Source organism: Myotis daubentonii, chromosome X (genome assembly GCF_963259705.1).
Source record: "Myotis daubentonii chromosome X, mMyoDau2.1, whole genome shotgun sequence".
NCBI classification, from domain to species: domain Eukaryota; kingdom Metazoa; phylum Chordata; class Mammalia; order Chiroptera; family Vespertilionidae; genus Myotis; species Myotis daubentonii.
This window is the reverse complement of record NC_081861.1, coordinates 14,575,516-14,594,966: the sequence shown is the minus strand read 5'-3', so window position 1 is coordinate 14,594,966 and position 19,451 is coordinate 14,575,516. Positions and strand designations below refer to the sequence as shown.

Here is a 19,451-nt window from a genome sequence, read left to right as displayed (position 1 = left end):
CTCCGCAGAGATCCCTGGGGGATCCAGGAACCCTAACTGGAGGGCAGTCCACAGAAGTCTGCCCTGCTCAAATAGTTGGGAGGCCCTAGGGTGGATGACCATGCAGAGAGGAACCGCAGAAGCCCAGACCTGATGTCAGCCCTGGCAGTTCAGGGGGAACCACCACAAAGGCGGCAGAGGGGAGGACCCGGGTCTTGCCCCGAGACCAGGTGAACATGCAAAGGGAAGACTGAGGGACCCGGGACCCCACAACAGAGATGCCCCACATTACCCCTACTGTGAACCCGGGGAGGCCCCTGGTGCATGACCACATGCTCTCTTCCTGACTTGGGCCTCTCAGGTAGACAGGAGGTTCCAGCTCCAGCCAGGGGTCACGGTGAGGATCCTGCAGGAAGACAAGAAGACTCCACCCCCTGAGGGCTGCGGGGTCAGGCTCCAGGTGGGCAAAGAAGGGGGCTGCAGGGCTCTGCCAGGATACCAGGGAAAAACCCAAGTTAGGACTCAGGAAGCCCCTAGCACACCTTGAAGTATGTATGCCTGAGGCTTGGCCAAGGCCATAAGTGTCCGCAGTGTCCCTCTTCCTATCAGCAGCACCTGGAATCCTCATGGTAGGCCTGTGGATTTGGGTTGCTTCCAAACTTCTACCTTAGGAGTGGCAAAGGGAGGTGAGGGCATTTTCCTGAAGGTGCTGGATTCAGGGCAACATGGGAGGTGTGCCAGGCAATGCTGGTAATTAAAGTGTGGGTCTTGAGGCAGGATGGTGGTACCTCCCACCCCAGTAAAAACAGGGACCAGCTGGCTTAGGCTCTGCTGGCACAACTGGGTGACTCGGCACGATTGTCAATGTGGTGTGTCTTGCAGTCCACCTTGGACGTCTCTGAGAGATGTTGGGCATTGCCTGCAGTATTCATTCTCAGGTCAGCAGAAGGGAAAGGTTCCAGGCACTCTCCGAGTAAACCTGGGTAGCTCAGGGAGGAAGGACGATACCACACTCCAGACAATGGGTGGCCTGAACCCAGTCTGTGCTGCTGCCAGCCCTGGGAAAGGCCTGGCATGGGTCTGCAGAGCTGGATCCTTCACAGGTTTGTCTGAGGGCACTCGGGAAGGACAGGGCCTTGGTCAGAGGGAATGACTTCAGTTCATGCAGAGAAGCTGAGGTTGTGGAAGGGTCATAAAGGTGTGAATGCTTTCTTGTGGGAAACTGCAGCTCTGTGCTACCTGAGAAAAGAAGAGAGCCCTCAGCATCAGGGAGTGTCCTGTCCTCAGCATCCAGATTCCCCAGGCAGGGTGTGACATGCTCTCCCTTTCCACATGCCTGCTCCTCCTGAGCTTTTCTCACTGAGGAAAGTTATTCAGGGTGAAATCGGTTCCGCCGGATTCAGATCCAGGCCAGGCCAGGAAGAAAGGCAAGTATCCTCAGGCCAGACTAAGGGAACTCTGTACCCAGAATGGATGGGCCCAGGCCCTGGTGTTAGTTGGGTGGGAACCTGGACAAGGGTGGGGACAGATGGAGCTCCTGTTCACTTTTGTCTCAGAGCTCTCAGGAAGGTGAGGACCTTGGTGTGAGACCACACATCCTATCATCCACCAAACCACATTTTGTCAGCAGAGAGAGGAGTCCCAGTTCCTGCAAGGAATCAAGGTGAGCCTTGAAAGGAAGCAGAGCACATGGGAAGCCAGACCTACCCTGCCTCCTCTGTCAGCAATTGGGAAACTCAGAATAGTGCATGGATTACCTCAGCTCACTTCCTACTCCTGTACCTCAGGGAGGTTAAGCCTAAGTCTAAGTAGATTGGGCTCAGTCAGCATAGAGAGTGGTCTGAAACCCAGCAGTGCGTCATGGTGAGAAATGATCAGAGCCTTAACCCAGGAAAGATGGACCCAAATCTTCAGTCACCCCTTCTTGATCCTCTGGGAGAGGGATCACATGTGGAGCCCCCTCAGTTTCTTCACTGAAGTGTCAGGTGTGTGTGGCCTTGTTCTGAGCATTTGACCTCAGGCCAGCAGAAGGCAGTGAGGGGCCAGGCTCTGGCAGGGGAAAGGTGGGTATCCTACGTGTGCACGGAGGAACCTCCCAACCACAACAGAGGGGACCTCAGAGAGTCCTGCTGCCCCTCCTGTCAGCTTTGGGGTCCCAGGAATGTGCTTGCTGTGTGCATGCTGAGGTGCCCTTTTGTTCCCTCCAGAAGAGGCCCCGGATTGGAGGAGGTGAAGGCCTTGGTCTACTCTACATATTCTCAGGTCACAGAACAGCAGGTGGCCAGGAAGTGCTAGGAATTAAGGTGATGTGCCGACCATGAATATGTCCCCATGGGCTCCCCACCCATGTCAGAGGGTCCTCACATTGCCTGACACCTCCACACCCCACCATCAGCTACAGAACCCTGTGCTGTGCCTTCTATACCCTGAACAGTCATGTCACTTCCTACTTCAGGTTCTTAGTGGGCAGGCTGATCAGGAGTGAGCCCTGTGAGTCCCATGTACACCCCTAAAGGAGAGACCTGGAAGTCACCTTTGTCAGAGCCGCCTAGGGTGTGTTTCTCAGCTCATGCCTCTCTCACTCCCACTCATCCCCAGGCCCATGGTTCCTCTCGCCCATATTCTGCCCACACTCGTCACTGTTCGAGCAAGAGTCATCATGCCTGGTCATCATATGAGTGAGCCGTGGAAGCCTGAGGAACACTTTCCGTACCCAGTTGAGATCCCCGACTTGTTGGTGGAGGAGCTGTTCTGGGCTATGCAGGAGGAGGAAGATGCCCTGTCTCTCTCCTCCTCCCCCTCAGTCCTGTTTATAGACAGCCTAGAGGAGGTGCCTGCTGCTGAGACACCAAGTCCTCCCCAGAGTCCTCAGCGTGCCTGCCCCTCCCTCCATGCCATGGAAGCCTTTCCATGCAGCCAATCTGAAGATGAGAACTCCAGCATTCGAGATGAAGAGGGTCCAAACACTGAGGGGGGCTCTGAAGATGATGCCGATTTCTTGCTCCACAAATCACTGCATTCGAAGATGATGGAAATGGTGGAGTTCCTGCTCCTGAAGTATCGTGCAAAGGAGCCAACCACAAAGGCAGAAAAACTGAGTAGTGTCATCAAAGAGCACCAGGAGCACTTTCCTGAGCTCTTCAGTGCGGCTGTTGAGTGCACTGAGTTGGTTTTTGGTGTTGTTGTGAGGGAAGTAGACCCCAGTACCCACACCTCTGTCCTGGTCACTGCCTTGGGGCTCACCTATGATGGGATGGTGAGCGATGAGCACAGATTTCCCAACACAGGCCTCCTGGTCACACTTCTGTGTGTGATCGCCTCAGAGGGTGATTGTGCCACTGAGGAGAAAATCTGGGCTGTACTGAATGATTTAGGGGTGCATGATGGGAAGGTACATTGGCTCTATGGGGAGCCCAGGGAGCTCATCACCAAAGTTTGGGTGCAGGAACAGTACCTGGTGTACCGCCAGGTGCACAATAGCGACCCTGCATGCTATGAGTTCCTGTGGGCCCCGAGGGCCCATGCTAAGACAACCACGGTGAAAGCCCTCAAGTTTATGCACACGGTTAGTAGGGATTTCCATCTCCTCCCATGCCTTCCTGAAGAGCCTGAGTGCAATGAGAAATACTCTGCCTGAGCCAGAGTTGCATCCAGGCACTTTTCAGGTCCATGTGCATTAACTTCTTTTGCTGGGCATAAAGTGCGTCCAATTTTCAACTCTGTTTGAGAACAAACCAGTAGTGAGGCCCAGGGAAAGGTTTAGGCTCCTATTGTGATTGAGAAATTTATGATTTATTATTTTGTGAATTTTTAAGGAAATTTTCTAATGTTCCTTTACGTAGAAGTTTTCATAAACTTTTAGCATGTAAGTTTGTAAATGACATTGATCACATATATATTTCCACATGTCCAGCTCCAGAGTAAGAGATTTGCTACTGTGTAATGAAAATTGGGACCCTTCCCATCCTAGTTTGTGATCCCAATCTAGATAACATGACATTATAATAGGATTTCCTTGGAAATGTGTAAGAAAGCAGTAAAATCCATGGAGTTAAGAAATAGAAAAATAAAAGCAAAAGGTTGTTAATTTTTGCTTCTTATATATTCTCATCTGTCTTTCCATGAAACAGCTTATTCAAGGATCCTTGGTTCTGGCAAGAAAGGGGGGGGGGGTTTCATCTGAATAAAGACGACCCCTGCTCAGTGGTTCATTTACTTCCCAGACATTCACTGAGCCTGTGTCCTCTGGAAGGCCCTGTGTTAGTAGTGGGCACACTAACATAAGCAGGGCATATCCACCCACAGGATGAAAGTGTAGGAGCTGAAGTCATATAAGGAAGGGGTTAGGTGTCCCCCTAGTCCTGCAAACAAGTAACAGAAGAGGTGAGGCGGTGGGCCTCCAGCGACCAGCACTCACTTGTGAATGGACTTCATTTTTACCGCAGCGTACTTGCAACAGCATGGATGGAATTGGAGAGCATTATACTAAGCGAAATAACCTAGTCAGAGAACGGTAAACATCACATGATTTCACTCATATATGGAATATAATGAACGACATAAACTGATGAACAAAAACAGATCCAAAGACAAAGAAGCATTGATCAGACCATTAAAATTCAGAGGGAAGGTAGGGCAGAGTGGAGGTAAGGGGGGGAGATCAACCAAAGGACTTGTATGCAAGCATATAGGCCTAACCAATGGACACAGAGGCCAGGGTGTGAGGGCATGAGTGGGGGGTGGAGGAGAGCAATGGGGGGATAAGGACACATATGTAATACCTTAGTTAAAAAATGATGTGCATGGCCTGAGCCAGGGTACTTGGGAAACTGTGATTCCCTCTGCTGGGGTTGATTGTAAAGAAGCTGGGGGTGGCAGCTTTTTCTAATTTCATGCCAATGTGATCCGAGAAGATGCTTGTTATGATTTTAATCTTCTTGAACTTGTAGAGACTTGTTTTGTGTTTTAACATGTGGTCTATCTTTGAGAATAACACCTGTGAACATCAGAAGAACTTATATTCTGCAGCTATGGGGTGAAATATTCTCTAAATGTCATTTAAATTCACCTGAACCTGTCTGCCATTTAGAGTCACTGTTTTCTTGGTAATTTTTTGTCTGGAATATCTATCCAGTGAAGTCTGTGGGCTATTAAAGTCCCCTACTATGACTTTATTGCTGTTGATCTTTCCCTTAAAATCCTCTAATGTTTTTTTTTTTAATTTTCTTTATTTAGGTGCTCCTAAATAAATGGCATGAAATTAGAAATCTGTTACAGTAAAAACACTCACAAATATTCAAACACATGGAGGCTAAATAGCATGTTACTAAACAATGAGTGACTTACTAATGAGATCAAAAAAGAAATAAATAACTTCCTGGAAACAAAAGAAAAGTACCACACAACAAATCAAAATCTATGGGACACAGCAAAGTAGTCCTGAGAGGGAAGTTCATAGCACTTACAAACCTACATCCAAAAACAAGAAAAAAATTTAATAAAATATTTAACCATACAACTTAAAAATTAGAAAGAGAACAACAAGAAAAGCTCTGAGCAAGTAGGAGGAAGTAAATACATAAAAGTCAGAGCAGAAATAAATGACATACAGATGAAAAATATAATATAAACGATCAATGAAACCAAGAGTTAATTCTTTGAAAATATAAACAAGACTGATGAACCTTTAACCACATTCAAGAAACAAAGAGAGAAGACCCAAATAAGTAAAATCAGAAACAAAAGAAGTGAGGTAACAATTGACCCCACAGAAATACAAAGGATTGTAAGAAAATACTATGAAAATCCTTATGCCAATAAGCTGAACAATGTGGATTAAGTGGACAAATCCACAGAAATATACAATCTTCCAAAACTGAATCAGTGAGAATCCATCTTTCAATCTGGGGCTGCTGGCTCTTAACCACTCACCTGCCCTCTGCCTGCCTGATTGCACCTAACTGCTCACATGATGGCCTGATCTCCCCTAACCACTTGCCTGCCTGCCTAATTGCACCAACCACCTCCGCCTGCCTGCCTCATGACCCTTACCCACTTGCCTGCCTGCCTGATCGCCCCTAATGACTCTGCCTGCCTGCCTCATTGCCCGTAACTGCTCGCCTACCAGCCTGATCACCTGTAACTGCCTCTGCCTCAGCCCCCACCACAGTGGCTTCCTCTAGAAGGACGCCGCGTATGATGTCCGGAAGTTCATTCAGGGGTCTGATCTAATTAGCATATTACACTTTTTTTATTATAAATAGTACTGGAAGTCTCAGCCACAGCAGTCAGACAAGAGGAAGAAACAAAAGGCATCCAAATTGGAAAGGAGGAAGTAAAATTGTCATTATTTGCAGATGACATGATATTCTACATAGAAAACCCTAGGACTCCAGCAAGCAACTACTTGGCTTAATAAATGACTTTAGCAATGTAGCAGGATACAAAATTAATACCCAGAACTAGATGGCAGTTTTACACACCAACAATGAACTCTCAGAAAGAGAAACTAAACTAAAAAAAAAAAAAAAAAATCCCACTTACCATTGCAACAACAACAGAAAAATAAGATACTGAGGAATAAAGTTAACCAAGGAGATAAAAGACTTGTACTCAGAAAACTACAGGACATTGAAAAAAGAGATAGGGGGTGATATACAGAAGTGGAAGAATATACCGTGTTCATGGATTGCTAGAATTAATATCATTAAAATGTCCATACCACCCAAAGCAATCTATAGATTAGATGCAAACCCTATTAAAATACCAATGGCATATTTACAGATCTAGAACAAGTACTCTAAAAGTTTACATGGAAACAAAAAAGACCCTGAATAGCCAGAGCCATCTTGAGAAAGCAGAACAAAGTTGGAGTGACCGCATTATCAGATATCAAGTTATACTGCAAAACCGCTGTAATCAAAACAGCTTGGTACTGGCAGAAGAACAGGCATATAGATCAATGCAACAAAACAGAGATGCCAAAAATCAACCCAAGACATTACATTCAATTAATATTTGACAAAGGATACAAGAGGATACAATGGAATCAAGGCATGCTCTTCAATAAACAATGTTGGGAAAGTTGGACAGGCACATGCAAAACAATGGAACTAGACCACCAACTTGCATCATACACAAGAATAAACTCAAATGGATTAAAGGCTTAAGCATCAGTTGTGAAACCATAAAAATCCTAGAAGAAACCAAAGGCAGCAAAATCTCAGACTTCTCTCTTAGCAATATGTTCGCCAATGCATCTCCTAAGACCTAGGTTAAGGGAAACAAAAGAGAAAATAAACAAATGGGACTATATCAAAATACAAAGCTTCCGCACAGCAAAAGACAACATCAACAAAATGAAAAGGGAGCTCACTGTATGGAAGAACATATTTGCCAATGATACATTTGGTAAAGGGTTAATAACCAAAAATATATAAGGAACTCATACAACTTAACAAAATGAAGACAATCCAATTTTAAAATGGGCAAAGGACTAAATAGACACTTCTCCAAAGTGGACATACAGATGGCTAAGAGACACATGATAAAATACTCAAAGTCCCCGATCATCGGAGAGGTGCAGAGTAAAATGACAATGAGGTATCACCTCACACCTGTTAGGATAGCTACCATCAACCAATCAACAAATGACAAGTGCTGACAAGGATGTGGAGAAATGGGAGCCCTAGTACTCTGCTGGTAGGAATGCAGACTTGTGCAGCCACTGTGGAAAACAGTATGGAGTTTCCTCAAAAAATTAAAAATAGAACTCCCATTTGACCCAGTAATCCCACTTCTGGAAATATATCCCAAGGAACCCGAAACACCAATCAGGAAGAATATACAAACCCCTATAGTGGTAGCAGCACAATTTACAATAGCTAAGATCTGGAAACAGCCTAAGTGCCCATCAGCAGATGAGTGGGTAAAAAAGCTGTAGTACATCTATACCATAGAACACTGTACAGCAGTAAAAAAAAAAAAAAGGCTCTGTTGCCCTTTGAGACATCATGGAGGGACCCAGGGGCTATTATGCTAAATGAAATAAGCCAGAAAGGCAAGTGTCACAGGATCTCACTCATACGTGGGGTCCAAAGAGCAAATTAACTGATGAAGAAAATAGATCCTGAGAGGTAGAAAGAACTTGGGTGCATAACCCATGGACACAGGCAATAGTGTAGTGAAGGCCTGGGGCAGGGGCTGGTTCCGGCTGGAAGGGGTCCATGAGGAATAGGGGACCTCTGTAACACGGTTGGCAATGAAGACAACAAGAAAGGCGGGCTTAGGTAGGAGGAGGACAGTGGTCTTTGGGACAGGAGTCCAACATTGGCCCAGGTCAGGTGACTCGGGAATCAATCCTTTCCTTTCTGGGCAGCACCCGCCCCCTGCTTTTGGCTGTCCTTGAGGCAGGCAGCAGAAGCTCTGATTCTGTTCCGGTCCACCTGCCTTCCAGGACGGGCCTCAGGCAGGGACACCCATCAAGAGCAGGGCTTCTGGTTAGCAGAGGGGGGCAGAAGCTGCCTAGAGTCACAGTGAGCAGCGGGGGAGGAAGAGACCCTGCCCCCACCACAGGCTCAACATGGAAGGGCCTCTGGGAGGGGGACCACACACGCCTCATCCGGTCTCAGAGGCCTTGCCCCAGCACGTTCCTCACTTCCGCATCCGGGTCTCTGAGACACTGGGGATGCCCAGGAGATCCTGAGCTCGCTCACATCCCGAGGGCGGCCCGGGACCCGCCCGAGTCCAGGTGAGTGTGCCCCGGGAGGGTGAGGGACCCCGGGCCCTGGGACAACGGTTTCCGTCCCGGGAGGCCCCTGGGGTTGGCCACACGCGGCCGGTCGTGGTTGGCGCAGCCAGGTCTGGGGACTCGGGGTGAGGGGCGAGGCGCGTCGCTCCACAGGGCCCAGGGCCTCCAGGGTCCATGTGGCGGGCGGCTGCGTGGGAGGAGGCCCGAGGCCACCCGGGTCCCTCAGACGGGGCTGGACCCAGGGACCCTGCCGTCAGGAGCAGAGCCAGCCCCGGGCCCGCAGGGGGTGAAGCCCACAGCCATAGGCAGCCTCTGTGACCTTCCCATGGGCTCCCATGACGCGGGCCTTGCGGGGCTTGCCCGGGTGGGGCGGACCTCACTGGGGCTGAGGCGGGCTGGGCCCTGCGGGAGTCCCAGTGAGCACCCGGGTCCCACCGCACCGCAGCGGGAAGCCGCACAGGTGCCCCTGCTGTCCTCTGCGAGGGGCCCCATGCCGGGTGGCCATGCGGGGTGCCCAGACTGCACAGCGGCGGCTGGGAAGGGGCGGCGGTAAGGAGCTGGGCCTCTCCTCCGCATGGAGGGCAGAGCAGCTTCGGAGAGTCCTGGTCAGAGGGCAGTCAGGGATGGGAGGACCCCAGACCCCCACAGAGCCAGCCCGCAGGACTCGGGAGGGGCACACGCGGGACATTACCTGACCTCCGCAGGCGGGTCTGAGAGTCTCTGGGGGTGGCTGTGAGGATGAGGACCCCCGACAGCACAGGGCGGGGCCGGCGCATGCCAGAGCAGATGGGGGCCACCTGTGAGGATGAACACACCCCCTTCCTCCCTTCCGCTTCCAGTCCCGGTCTCAGAGACTCTGGGGTTCAGTATAGTGAGGAGGACCCCATCTCGGCAGATGGTGGGCCAGGGACCCTGGAAGCTAGATCAGAGTCAGTCCTGCTCTCAGAGACTCTGGGGGTTCTGTACAGGGAGCAGGACCCCATCTCGGCAGATGGTGGGCCAGGGACCTGCCATAGCCAAGGTGAGGACCCTGAGGGAGGACGCAGGGACCCTGGAAACCAAACCAGAGTCAGTGCTGGGATCCCGCTGGAGGATGACCACACACAGCGTGCGCTGACTTGCACAACCGGGTCGGTACCGGGAACAATACTTGAGAACAGCAGAGGGTGGGCCCAGGGCCCTCCATAGTCCATCCGGCAGGCCTCGTGGAGGATGATCCTAGGGGGCATTTCCTCATTGGTGCATCTGGGTCTGACAGTCTGGGGCTTGGGTATAAAGAGCAGGACCTCACATCAGCAGAGGGTGGGGCCAGCACCTGCCAGAGTCAAGGGAGGATCCTAAGGGAGAACTGAGGGAACCTTGGATCCCACCACAGTGGGAACCCCACAGAAGCCCGCACCTGCTCTCAGCCCTGGGATTTCTGGAATCGCTTTCCCATGGCTTCTCCCGCGCCCTTTGCTCTCAGGAAGATGAAAGAGGTCTGGCCTTACACAAAGGGTGAGGCGTATGGACAGCAGAGCCAGGACACTCGGGCACTGCAAGTGGCCAAGCTATTGACCATGCGGGAGGAAGGAGGGGGAATTGTCCTCCAGAACAAATGTGGGCCTCAAGGACATGCACCCCACTTCCACTTTCAGCTCTGACACACCAGGCAGGGCTGTCCAACTGAGAGCACTCTGATGTGGCTGGGGGGGGCGGGGAAGGAGGGGCCTCAGGTAGGTGAGAGACCTGGACTGAGGGGAGCACATGCAGGTCAGCAAAGGAGGAGGGGGAGGTGGCCCGGACCCTGACCTCTTTGCAGGTGAGCAATCTGAGGAAAGACAGAAGGAACCCTAATGCTCCTCCCCTGCTCCCGAGTCTTGCTGTCTCTTTTCAAGGTTCAGCTGAGGACTGAGGGAACCCCTCACATCACAACAGGGGGAGTCCCAGCCCTACTTTGCCACTTCTGTCAGCCACGAGAGAAAGTGGAACGTGGTGGCTAGCCGTGCTGTCCCTCACGTCCTCCACCAGTGACTCAGGAAGGTGAGCATTTCAGTCTGAAGGTAAGTGGCCTCCGGTCAGCACAGGAAGTTATCCAAGACCCTGTCAGATGTCACAGTTAGGACTGAGGGGATTCCCCGTCCCAGGACGGATAGACCCCACAGAGTTTGGCCATGACATACTGTATCCCGTGGGAGGTTCTGGGCAGGTGTGGTCTGCTGCGGGGCCCCCTCACTTTCTTCTGTTCAGTTTCAGGGGTATGTAGCCTTGTTCTGAGAGTTTTGCCTCAGGTCCAGCAAGGGGAGGTTCCAGGCCCTGCCAGGGGAAAGGAGAGGACGCCGAGGGCGGACGCAGGAGACCATCCAGCCCAGAACAGTGGGGACCTCACAGCATCCCGGCCTCCCTGTTGTCAGCACTGGAGGCCCATGGCTGTGCATGCCACCTGCACGCTGAGGTGTTTCCTCGTTTCCTCTTACAGGGACTCCAGGAACCAGGAGATAAAGGCCTAGGTCTGAGGCACAAAACACAGGTCACAGAGCAGAGGAGGTCCAGGCAGTGCCAGCAGTCAAGGTGAGGTGCCTGCCCTGACCTAGAATGTGTCCCTAGGGTCTCCCCCATGCCAGAATCGATGAGAACGTCCTCAGTACCCGACCCCACCCAACTGCCAGCCACAGAACCCTGGCCTATGCCGACTGTACCCCAAAGAGCCATCTGACTTCCTCATTCAGGATCTTAGGGTACAGGCCACCCAGGAGGAGAGACCCCAGTGAGGCCCAAGAGCACCCCTAAAGTGGAGACCTGTAGTCCCCCTTTCTCACAGTGGCCAAGGGTGTACTCAGCTGAGGCCACTTACCCTTCCTCTCTCCCCCAGGCCTGTGAGTCCTCATTGCGCACCTCCTGCCCGCACTCCTGTGGCTGCCTGACAGGAGTCATCATGCCTCGAGTTCCAAAGAGTCAACGCTCCTCGCTTGATATTCCCATGCCTGTGGAAGAGGATTCTTCCTCCTCCTCCTCCACCCCTGTTGCTTCCTCTTCCTCCTCCTCCACCTCTTCCTCTAGCTATCCTCTGCTTTCAAGTAACCCAAGCACCTCAGAGGAGGAGGGGGAGGAGCAGGAGGAGAATGTGGAGGAGGAAGAGAATGAGGAGCAGGAGGAGGTTCCTGCTGCTGCTGGGGCACCGAGTTCTCCCGTGAGCTCTCCAAGTGCCCATGCCTCCCCTACTGCCCTTGCCGCTGCTGCTCCCTTGAGCCAATCCATCAGCGAAGAAGGGGAGGGTCCGAGTACCTCCTGGGCCCTGCCAGGTACAGAGTCCTTGCCCAGATGTGTGATTAATGATAAGGTAGCTGATCTGGTGGGGTTCCTGCTCCTGAAGTATCGCACAAAGGAGCAGACCACAAGGGCAGAAATGCTGAGTAGCATCATCAGAGAGCACCAGGACCACTTTGCTGTAATCTTTAGGGAGGCCTCTGAGTGCATGCAGCTGGTTTATGGCATTGATGTGAAGGAAGTGGACCCCACCAGCCACACCTATGTCCTAGTCACCAACCTGGGCCTCACCTATGATGGGATGGTGAGCGATGAGCACAGTATGCCCAAGACGGGCCTGCTGATACTCATCCTTAGTATAATCGTCTTGGAGGATGATTGTGTCCCCGAAGAGAGGATATGGGAAGCACTGAATGCCATGGGGGTGCATGCGGGGATGGAGCATAGCATCTATGGGGAGCCCAGGGAGCTCCTCACCAGAGTTTGGGTGCAGGAACAGTACCTGGAGTACCGGCAGGTGCCCAACAGCGATCCTGCACGGTACGAGTTCCTGTGGGGTCCCAGGGCCCACGCTGAGACCACCAAGTTGAAAGTCCTGGAGTTTTTGTCCCAGGTCAGTGGGAGTGACCCCAGATCCTTCACACACTTCTATCAGGAGGCTTTGAGAGAGGAGGAACAGAGAGCCCAGGCCAGAGTTAGGACCACAGATGATACTACTGCCATGGCCAGTGCAAGCTCTTCTGCCATGCCCAGTGGCTTCTTCTGCCTTGACTGAAATCCAGGGCAGATTTCTTTACTTTGTGTTTTAGGGGGGCAGTCGTGATCTAAGCACTTAGTGCAGGGCCTGACTGGGGATGAGGGAATCATAGTGAATGGCATCTTTGTGTCTCTGTTCCATTGGGGTGACTTAGAAATGTATCTTCTTTTATTTTTGGTATTTTAAAATGTTACTTTAAGTAGAATGTTTATTAGCTTCAGAACCTAACTTTACAAATGACACAGGTCACACAGGTTTATTGTTATTTAACTAAAGAGAAAGCGCTTTGCTATTTTGTAAAACTAATTAGGAATCTGTCATTTTATTGGTACTCTGTAACAAGATAATATGGAATTGGAATCGTATTTTTCAATGTGAAAGAACTTAGCTGTAAAACAGAAATAAAATAGTTAATTTTTGAATTCTTGTATCTCTCTCTCTCTCTCTCTCTCTCTCTCTCTCTCTCTCACCCACACACACACACACACACACACACACACACACACACACACACACACAGAGCTAGATTTTCGTAGCTTATTCAAGAATGTAGAAACATAAACAGTAAAAAAATACCCTTCTCACTGGTTCATGTACACCCTAAACATTCATTGAGCCTCTGTCCTCACAGGGAAAGGCACCCCAGCCAGAGAGAGGGAGGGGATACAAAGGAGAGGAGCTGGGTGGAGGGACTGGCAGGACACTGGGTTGGGAAGGGAGTGAACAGAAGGCAGCTTTTGTCCCCAGGTCTTGGGTCTTTGTCTTTGAGAGTGGGTATGATTTCTTAAACAGGATGACATAATAGATGAAGTGATGTTTACGTCCTTTTAGACAGGAGGGGAGAGTCAACCAGAGGGGGAGGTTGCTCATGTGTAGTGTGGAACTGAAGCTCAGGCCCAATGATGATGATGTATAGCCACCCGTTGTGACTGTCCTCTTACGGGCCAGGTACTCAGCCCTGTGGAATCAGAGCTCCGCTAGGTACTAGGTCCCTCTTCCCCAGGTAAAAGGCAAGGACAGTGGGTGAAGCAGTCAGGGCCCCCAAGATCATGGGCCATCTAGTCATCTTTCTGTGCCACCTTCTCAACTGTAGACTGGGTGACAGTGACACTACCCTATCCCCGTTATTTGAGGATTGAATTCTAGGATTCTTGGATCATGCCCATCCCAGGTCCTCGAAGTGGGTTGGTGTGTGGGGTACTGGTGCCAATTCTTCCTGCTCGTCAGTCCTTCTGTAGACTCAGGTGCGGGCCAGGAGTGTCTGCTGATAGCAGATAGCAGTGGTGCAGCCAGGGGATGGAGGAGGGTGGCACCCAAGGGGTCCGAGGGAGACACCTGGCAGGATGATCTGACCTCACACGGTGGTGTCCCAGGGTCCAGCTGTGGTTGGAGCCCAAGGATTTGCAACCAGAAGCCCTGGAAGAGGGACCGGGGTGCATGGGAACTGCAGCACCTTGGGGTGAAAAGAGGAGGGAGCTGACAGTGTTAGGGTGGGTGGGGGTGGGCAGGAGAAGGAGAGCCCAGGAGGGTCTGCGCTGGGAGAGGACTAGAACCCACTCACCCGGTGTGAAGCCAAAGCACCCTTTCTCCCTCATCTGTGCTCCCCTGGCCTCAGTGACCTCCTTTGTGGAAATGACCACACCCTGTCCTGAGTGCCTCTCCTTACTTGTCTCCACCTTCTTTCCTGAGCTCCCCAAAGACTGCATCTGATGGACGAGGCATCTGCATCACCAGCCCTTTCCATGGGGCCTGGCAGCTGAGTGAGTGGGGATAGGAAGAAGGAGCCAACACTCTCTGCTCTCCCACCATCCCTGTCAGTCTGGTTCCAGGGCCCCAGGGGACGTTGGGGGGAGAGGTCAGCCCACAGACCATGAACACGGAGGGCTGATGCATGATGCTGATTGACATTCACACTTTTGGGTTCCCACAGGCCACGTGAGTCCCATGGATCTCAGAGGAGATGGAGTTCTCCTGCCTCTCCTGGCAGCCTTATGCAGGCTTGGTCTTAAATGGGGTCATGACTCTGGAGACTCGTTGGCGACCCTACTGAGCCGCCACAGGAACGGAACCATTGCCATCCACAGTGCTCACAGGGACTGGGAAGAGCCCCCTGGCGGGATCTGCTGCTGGAGAGGCTGGGGTGGAACCCCACGCAGATTCAGGCTCTGCTCCCAAAGGGAGTAGTCTGGGAGAGGAGTGATCCCTGGCAAGGCCTGATACCCCGGCAGCAACCCACACCCCTCCAAGAGGACCCCCAGGACCTTGCTCAGGAATTTGGGGCTTGTTTTCTTTTCAACCTGTGGCAGTGGGGCTGTAGTTTGTGTAAGCAGCACACCTTCAAAGGGGCAGCAAGGGGCCCAGGCTGGGGTTCTGAGGGCCGAGTTCCTACGACCTGGGTGAACCCTTCTGTCGACACTGTGCCTCAGTTCCCATTGCTGATCCGAGAGGCAGGGACAGGTCCAAGTCTGCATGTGGTGTTGCCTGTATGCCCACATGTGTGTTTATGTGTGTACATGCATGTGTGTGTGAGTGACAGACCAGAGGACGCTGCACAGCACACAGAGAGGGTCAGGTGGCCTCCAGACTCAGGCTGTCTGCCTGACTTCACACACCTGCCCCACCCCCACAGCCCATAGCATCCTGGGCCTTTTCGCTCACCCCTCATTGGTTGTGGTCCCACACCACCTTCTTGCACCTGGTGAAGAGCTTGGGGTCTGATTGCCTGTGGGTTCCCCACAGCAGCTGGGGCCCTTCTGACCTGTAGGTGCTGCCCCCAGCAGCCAGGCTGGGACCTGCCCAGTAGTGACCAGGCTCTGTCCACTTCATTTCCCTCTCTCCTGGGCCTCACCCAGGGTTCCCTGAGCAGAGTTTGACACATCGGAAGTGCTCAGTCAGAGGGACACAGCTGACTCTGTGTCTCTTTGGTGAAATCAACTTAGCCTCTAGTGGGTATAACTCTGAATAACCCTTTTCTCTCAAGAGAAGCCCTTGGTTTATGGAAGGAAAAACATCTCAATGCTTCTCTCGTGGTTCCCAGGGCTCCTTGACTTTGGGGAATCTTTGCGGGCCCAGAAAATGTGCTCCTGAGGAGGTTGTGGAGCTGGAAAAGCAGGCTGTACTGACCAACCTGAAGCAGAAGTACCCGAGGGCACTTTCAAACCCCAGGTGCTTACTGGAGCCCATACCCAGGAAAGGGGGAAGGGATATCTTCCAGGTAGGCATCCCACAGCACCTGTCCCCTAGGGGCAGGAGGACTCCACAGGAAGGTCACCGAGAATCCAGCTGAATCATGACCATCAATGGGCCATCATGCCGCGGATGTAGAACTGAATTGGCACCACTGTGGACAGCACTACCCACCATCTGCTGTTCAACTAAACAGATTTCTGTGCCCAGATGTAGGGGACTGTCCTTGTGAGATGCCTCTCTGGGCTCATTGACGGTGTCAAGGACTCTGACCTTTAGGGAAAAGGGAAAGCTGTCAGGAAATATCTTGGTGCTATCACTATTTTTGGTCCTGCTCAGTCCTGGGTTTTACAGAGAAAAACGCTTTCATAGAAGTGGTTATTGTTTGGGACGCCCATGTTTTTGTTCTGGTCAAACTCAGAGAACACTTCAGCAGCACCCAGGGGTCCTTGTGGGCGGTCTGGGAGCGGGCACTGAATGATTGCCAGAGGGTGACCAGCCAGGCCTGGCCTCACTCACGGTGAAAGGGACATCAGACTTTGAAATAAAGGAGCTGTCTGTCCTGGCAAGTGACTGGTCTGCTGTAAAAGTGTCCCTGGGCTCACGAGAGCTTGTGTTACACATGTCACATAGCTACCTTGTGACCCAAGAACGGCTCTGAAATACAACTCTGATGGAAAAGTGATGGGTAGAGGTTTTTTGTGTTTTATTTTTGTTTGTTTGTTCGTTTGTTTTCTGTATGAGCAATCTTTATTTGGGTCACTTTTAGCGGGGTTACTAATAGCTGTTAGCTGTGAGGATGCTGTGGTTTCTCACAGGCATTGCCTGGAATGACCAGTCTTCTGAGTCAGACTGGCTCTGTCGTACACTGCTTAGCAGATGGGGTGGTCCGGGTTCTAGGTGGGCCTCTCTGCAAGGCCCCTGGAACTTGGTCTAGAGACACTCTGATGCTGATCAGAAACTTCCTGGCATCATAGGGAGATCTGTGAGTAAAGACTCTCCTGTTTCAAGTTGCATGACTAATATAAGGTGATGCTGGGCATTTCTGTCTCCTGACCAGTAGGCAAGGATCAGGGGACCAGATCTTCCTGAGCTGGCCTCAGGACCCCCTAGCCAGTTCCTTGTCGAGGGTGTGAAAATGAACGAGGACAACTGGGACAAAAGCCTGTCTGGAGCCAGGATTTCTAGCCTCCTCAGGCTCATTCTGATGAGGTGTGTGGTGCGGAAACAGAAGAACACAGACTCACAATTATCATTGGATTGTTTATTCTGTACCATGTAGTTTTTGCCTTTCTTTATTAAAGTGGAAATGGATTCATGGTTACAAAGCCTGTGACATTATGGGCCTGCATTGTGCTTGAACCGCTCACAGACTGAACACTTGTTATCTGAGGAGCCCTCCTGCTCCTCCTCAGCCTAGTCAGGGTCCTTGATGGAGTCATGACTGAAACGCCAGCGATCAGTGTGGAATAGCACATGTTGTACAAAGACATCACTGAACCTTGTAGCGGTTCTTTTGATGAGGGTGGGGGGAGGGGGTAGCAGATCCCCTATGTCATTTGGTTCCGGCAATATCCTAGGGAACAAACATGACACTGCCAAAATACCCTCCCCACTTGAACCACTTGCTTCACTTGGGCACTGGACCTCCCTGGCACTCTCCATGGGCTGAGGAACTGTGATCTCGAATGCCCGGGGGGGAGGGGCATTGGGTCCCCAATCATTCTTGCCTGTCTCCTGAGCCTTTTGTTCGGCTTCTTTGCCGCCGCTCTGGTGCTGTGATCTTGGGGAGTGTCTTGTGGGGGCCATCTTCATCTTTCTTTTTTGGGGGGGTGGGGTGACACTGGTCCCTGGACAAACACATGTCACCGGGTTGCCTTGTGTTGTAATGTTCTCGAGGAGGCAAGGCTTGCCTCTCTTGAAATTGCAATTTCTGTAGATCTGAAACAAAATTAATTAAATTAGTCACTTGTGGAGAAAATATACCTATTTGACATTAACTGGCCGCTCAGAGTCTTTACTCATCCCTGCAGGTTATCTCTAAGGGGGCTATAGTTTCAAATGAAAATCTATACTTTCTCATCTTTTCATAAATACTGTATCATATGAAAAGGGGTTAGGCCCTGAAATCATGCCCTTTCAGTATATTGTTCTGCTGGGTCCACTAGGAAGATGTTTGAGAAACAGGGATCGTGGGAAATGGGAGGACTTTCTACTTTACCACCATCCTGTTCCCTGCAGAGCAAACTGAAGAGTTTCCTGGGCATATTTTGCTAAAGCCATGGTGGTTCAGCAAGCAGATGAAACTCTTCAGGCTTTTCGATTCAAAGATTTGCTCGTCGCCCCTTCGGCAAAGAATCTCGCTCTGGAAAAGATTTTCATCAATGATCACGGTGTCTCCGTCATCATTCCAACACACAGACGGGAAGGCCTCATCCTCCACTATCTTCCAAGGCTTTCTTGGGAAGGACAGCCCAAGAAGAATGTTGTTTCCTTCCACACTGGTGGTGCCTTTGTTTGGGTCCAGTGGTTGCGGTTGTCTTGGGGGCTTGGATCTGGGCTCTCTTCTTGGTCCCCGTGCCCCTCCAAAGCCTTGGACTCACATGAGGATCTGGGGATGTATCATATTGGAACATTATTGGTGGTTGTCCATCCTCTGATGGGGCCAGCTTGGCTTTTTGCATCTCAGGGGTATTCTGATTAGCCATGTTGATGCTCTACATCAAAAAGCACTTGGTACCCAGGATCCTATCACTTCAAAAGTGGGGTCAGAAATGCCTTTGGTCACAGCAGTGACACCCTACATACACTGTCCTCAATATTCTAGAGTCTTGGTCGTGGGGCAACCAGCTGCTTAAGTCATGTGCTGTCACAAAGGTGACTTATGGCTGCTCTGGAGTGTGGGCCCTGGCCAAGTGTAGGGGAGTGGATATCGGGAGGGCCCCCATCTTCTCTCTCTTCTAAAAGTATAGAGAAATAGTGGTCAGGTTAATATAAAAGGTGTTCATATGGTGCCAGGAAGATTTTTTCTTGTTGCTAGTTCACTGGATGTGTTGAGAGGTCATGATCCTATCTCCACCCCCATCCCTACAGAAGGGGTGCAGGCGGTTCATGGCCTCTTTGTTGCTCAAGGGCAAGGCCCTGGTTAGTCTTAGCCTGGGCAACCACCAAGACTGCCTGGGTCAGATGGGCTCCTGGGGGACTGTGTCTCTCAGAAAATGGTGGTTTGCCTAGTCTCAGTAGGTAGCCTCCATTTTCAATGCACCCCTCACAAGCTTCCTGCTTTGTCTCTTCCAGCTGTGCCTACTGATTGGCAGGTCGTGCTCAGATGAGCCCAAAAGAGAGTCCTATTTTCTTAGCCCTGGGTCCAGTTGTCCCTAGAATAGGGCTGTGTTTCAGCACAGTTGGGAATGTTCCACTCATTCCTCAACCACAGTGCTACCCAAGCACCTGAGAGAAGATGTTAAACACGGTGTTGCAGTGGGAATGGGCAGCCACACCCTCTGATGTCCTCAGAGCCCCCTCTTGAGCTTG

At 51.3% G+C, this 19,451-nt stretch overlaps 2 protein-coding genes and 2 pseudogenes across 2 annotated transcripts; 3 read left to right on the top strand and 1 right to left on the bottom strand.

The window, feature by feature from the left end:
* The first annotated feature begins 2,638 nt into the window (after window positions 1-2,638).
* Window positions 2,639-3,616, top strand: LOC132223394 (melanoma-associated antigen 4-like). The gene has a single exon (XM_059678619.1). It carries the CDS (start codon window positions 2,639-2,641, stop codon window positions 3,614-3,616), a length of 978 nt encoding a protein of 325 aa, XP_059534602.1.
* A 5,850-nt stretch (window positions 3,617-9,466) lies between these two features.
* LOC132223393 (melanoma-associated antigen 10-like) lies at window positions 9,467-12,749 on the top strand. Its single transcript, XM_059678618.1, has 2 exons — window positions 9,467-9,749; window positions 11,635-12,749. The coding sequence occupies exons 1-2, from the start codon at window positions 9,467-9,469 to the stop codon at window positions 12,747-12,749; spliced, it is 1,398 nt and encodes a 465-aa protein (XP_059534601.1).
* A 1,942-nt stretch (window positions 12,750-14,691) lies between these two features.
* Window positions 14,692-16,017, top strand: LOC132223391 (protein EOLA1-like; annotated as a pseudogene).
* A 1,238-nt stretch (window positions 16,018-17,255) lies between these two features.
* On the bottom strand, window positions 17,256-18,601 carry LOC132223390 (heat shock transcription factor, X-linked member 3-like; annotated as a pseudogene).
* Window positions 18,602-19,451: the final 850 nt, after the last annotated feature.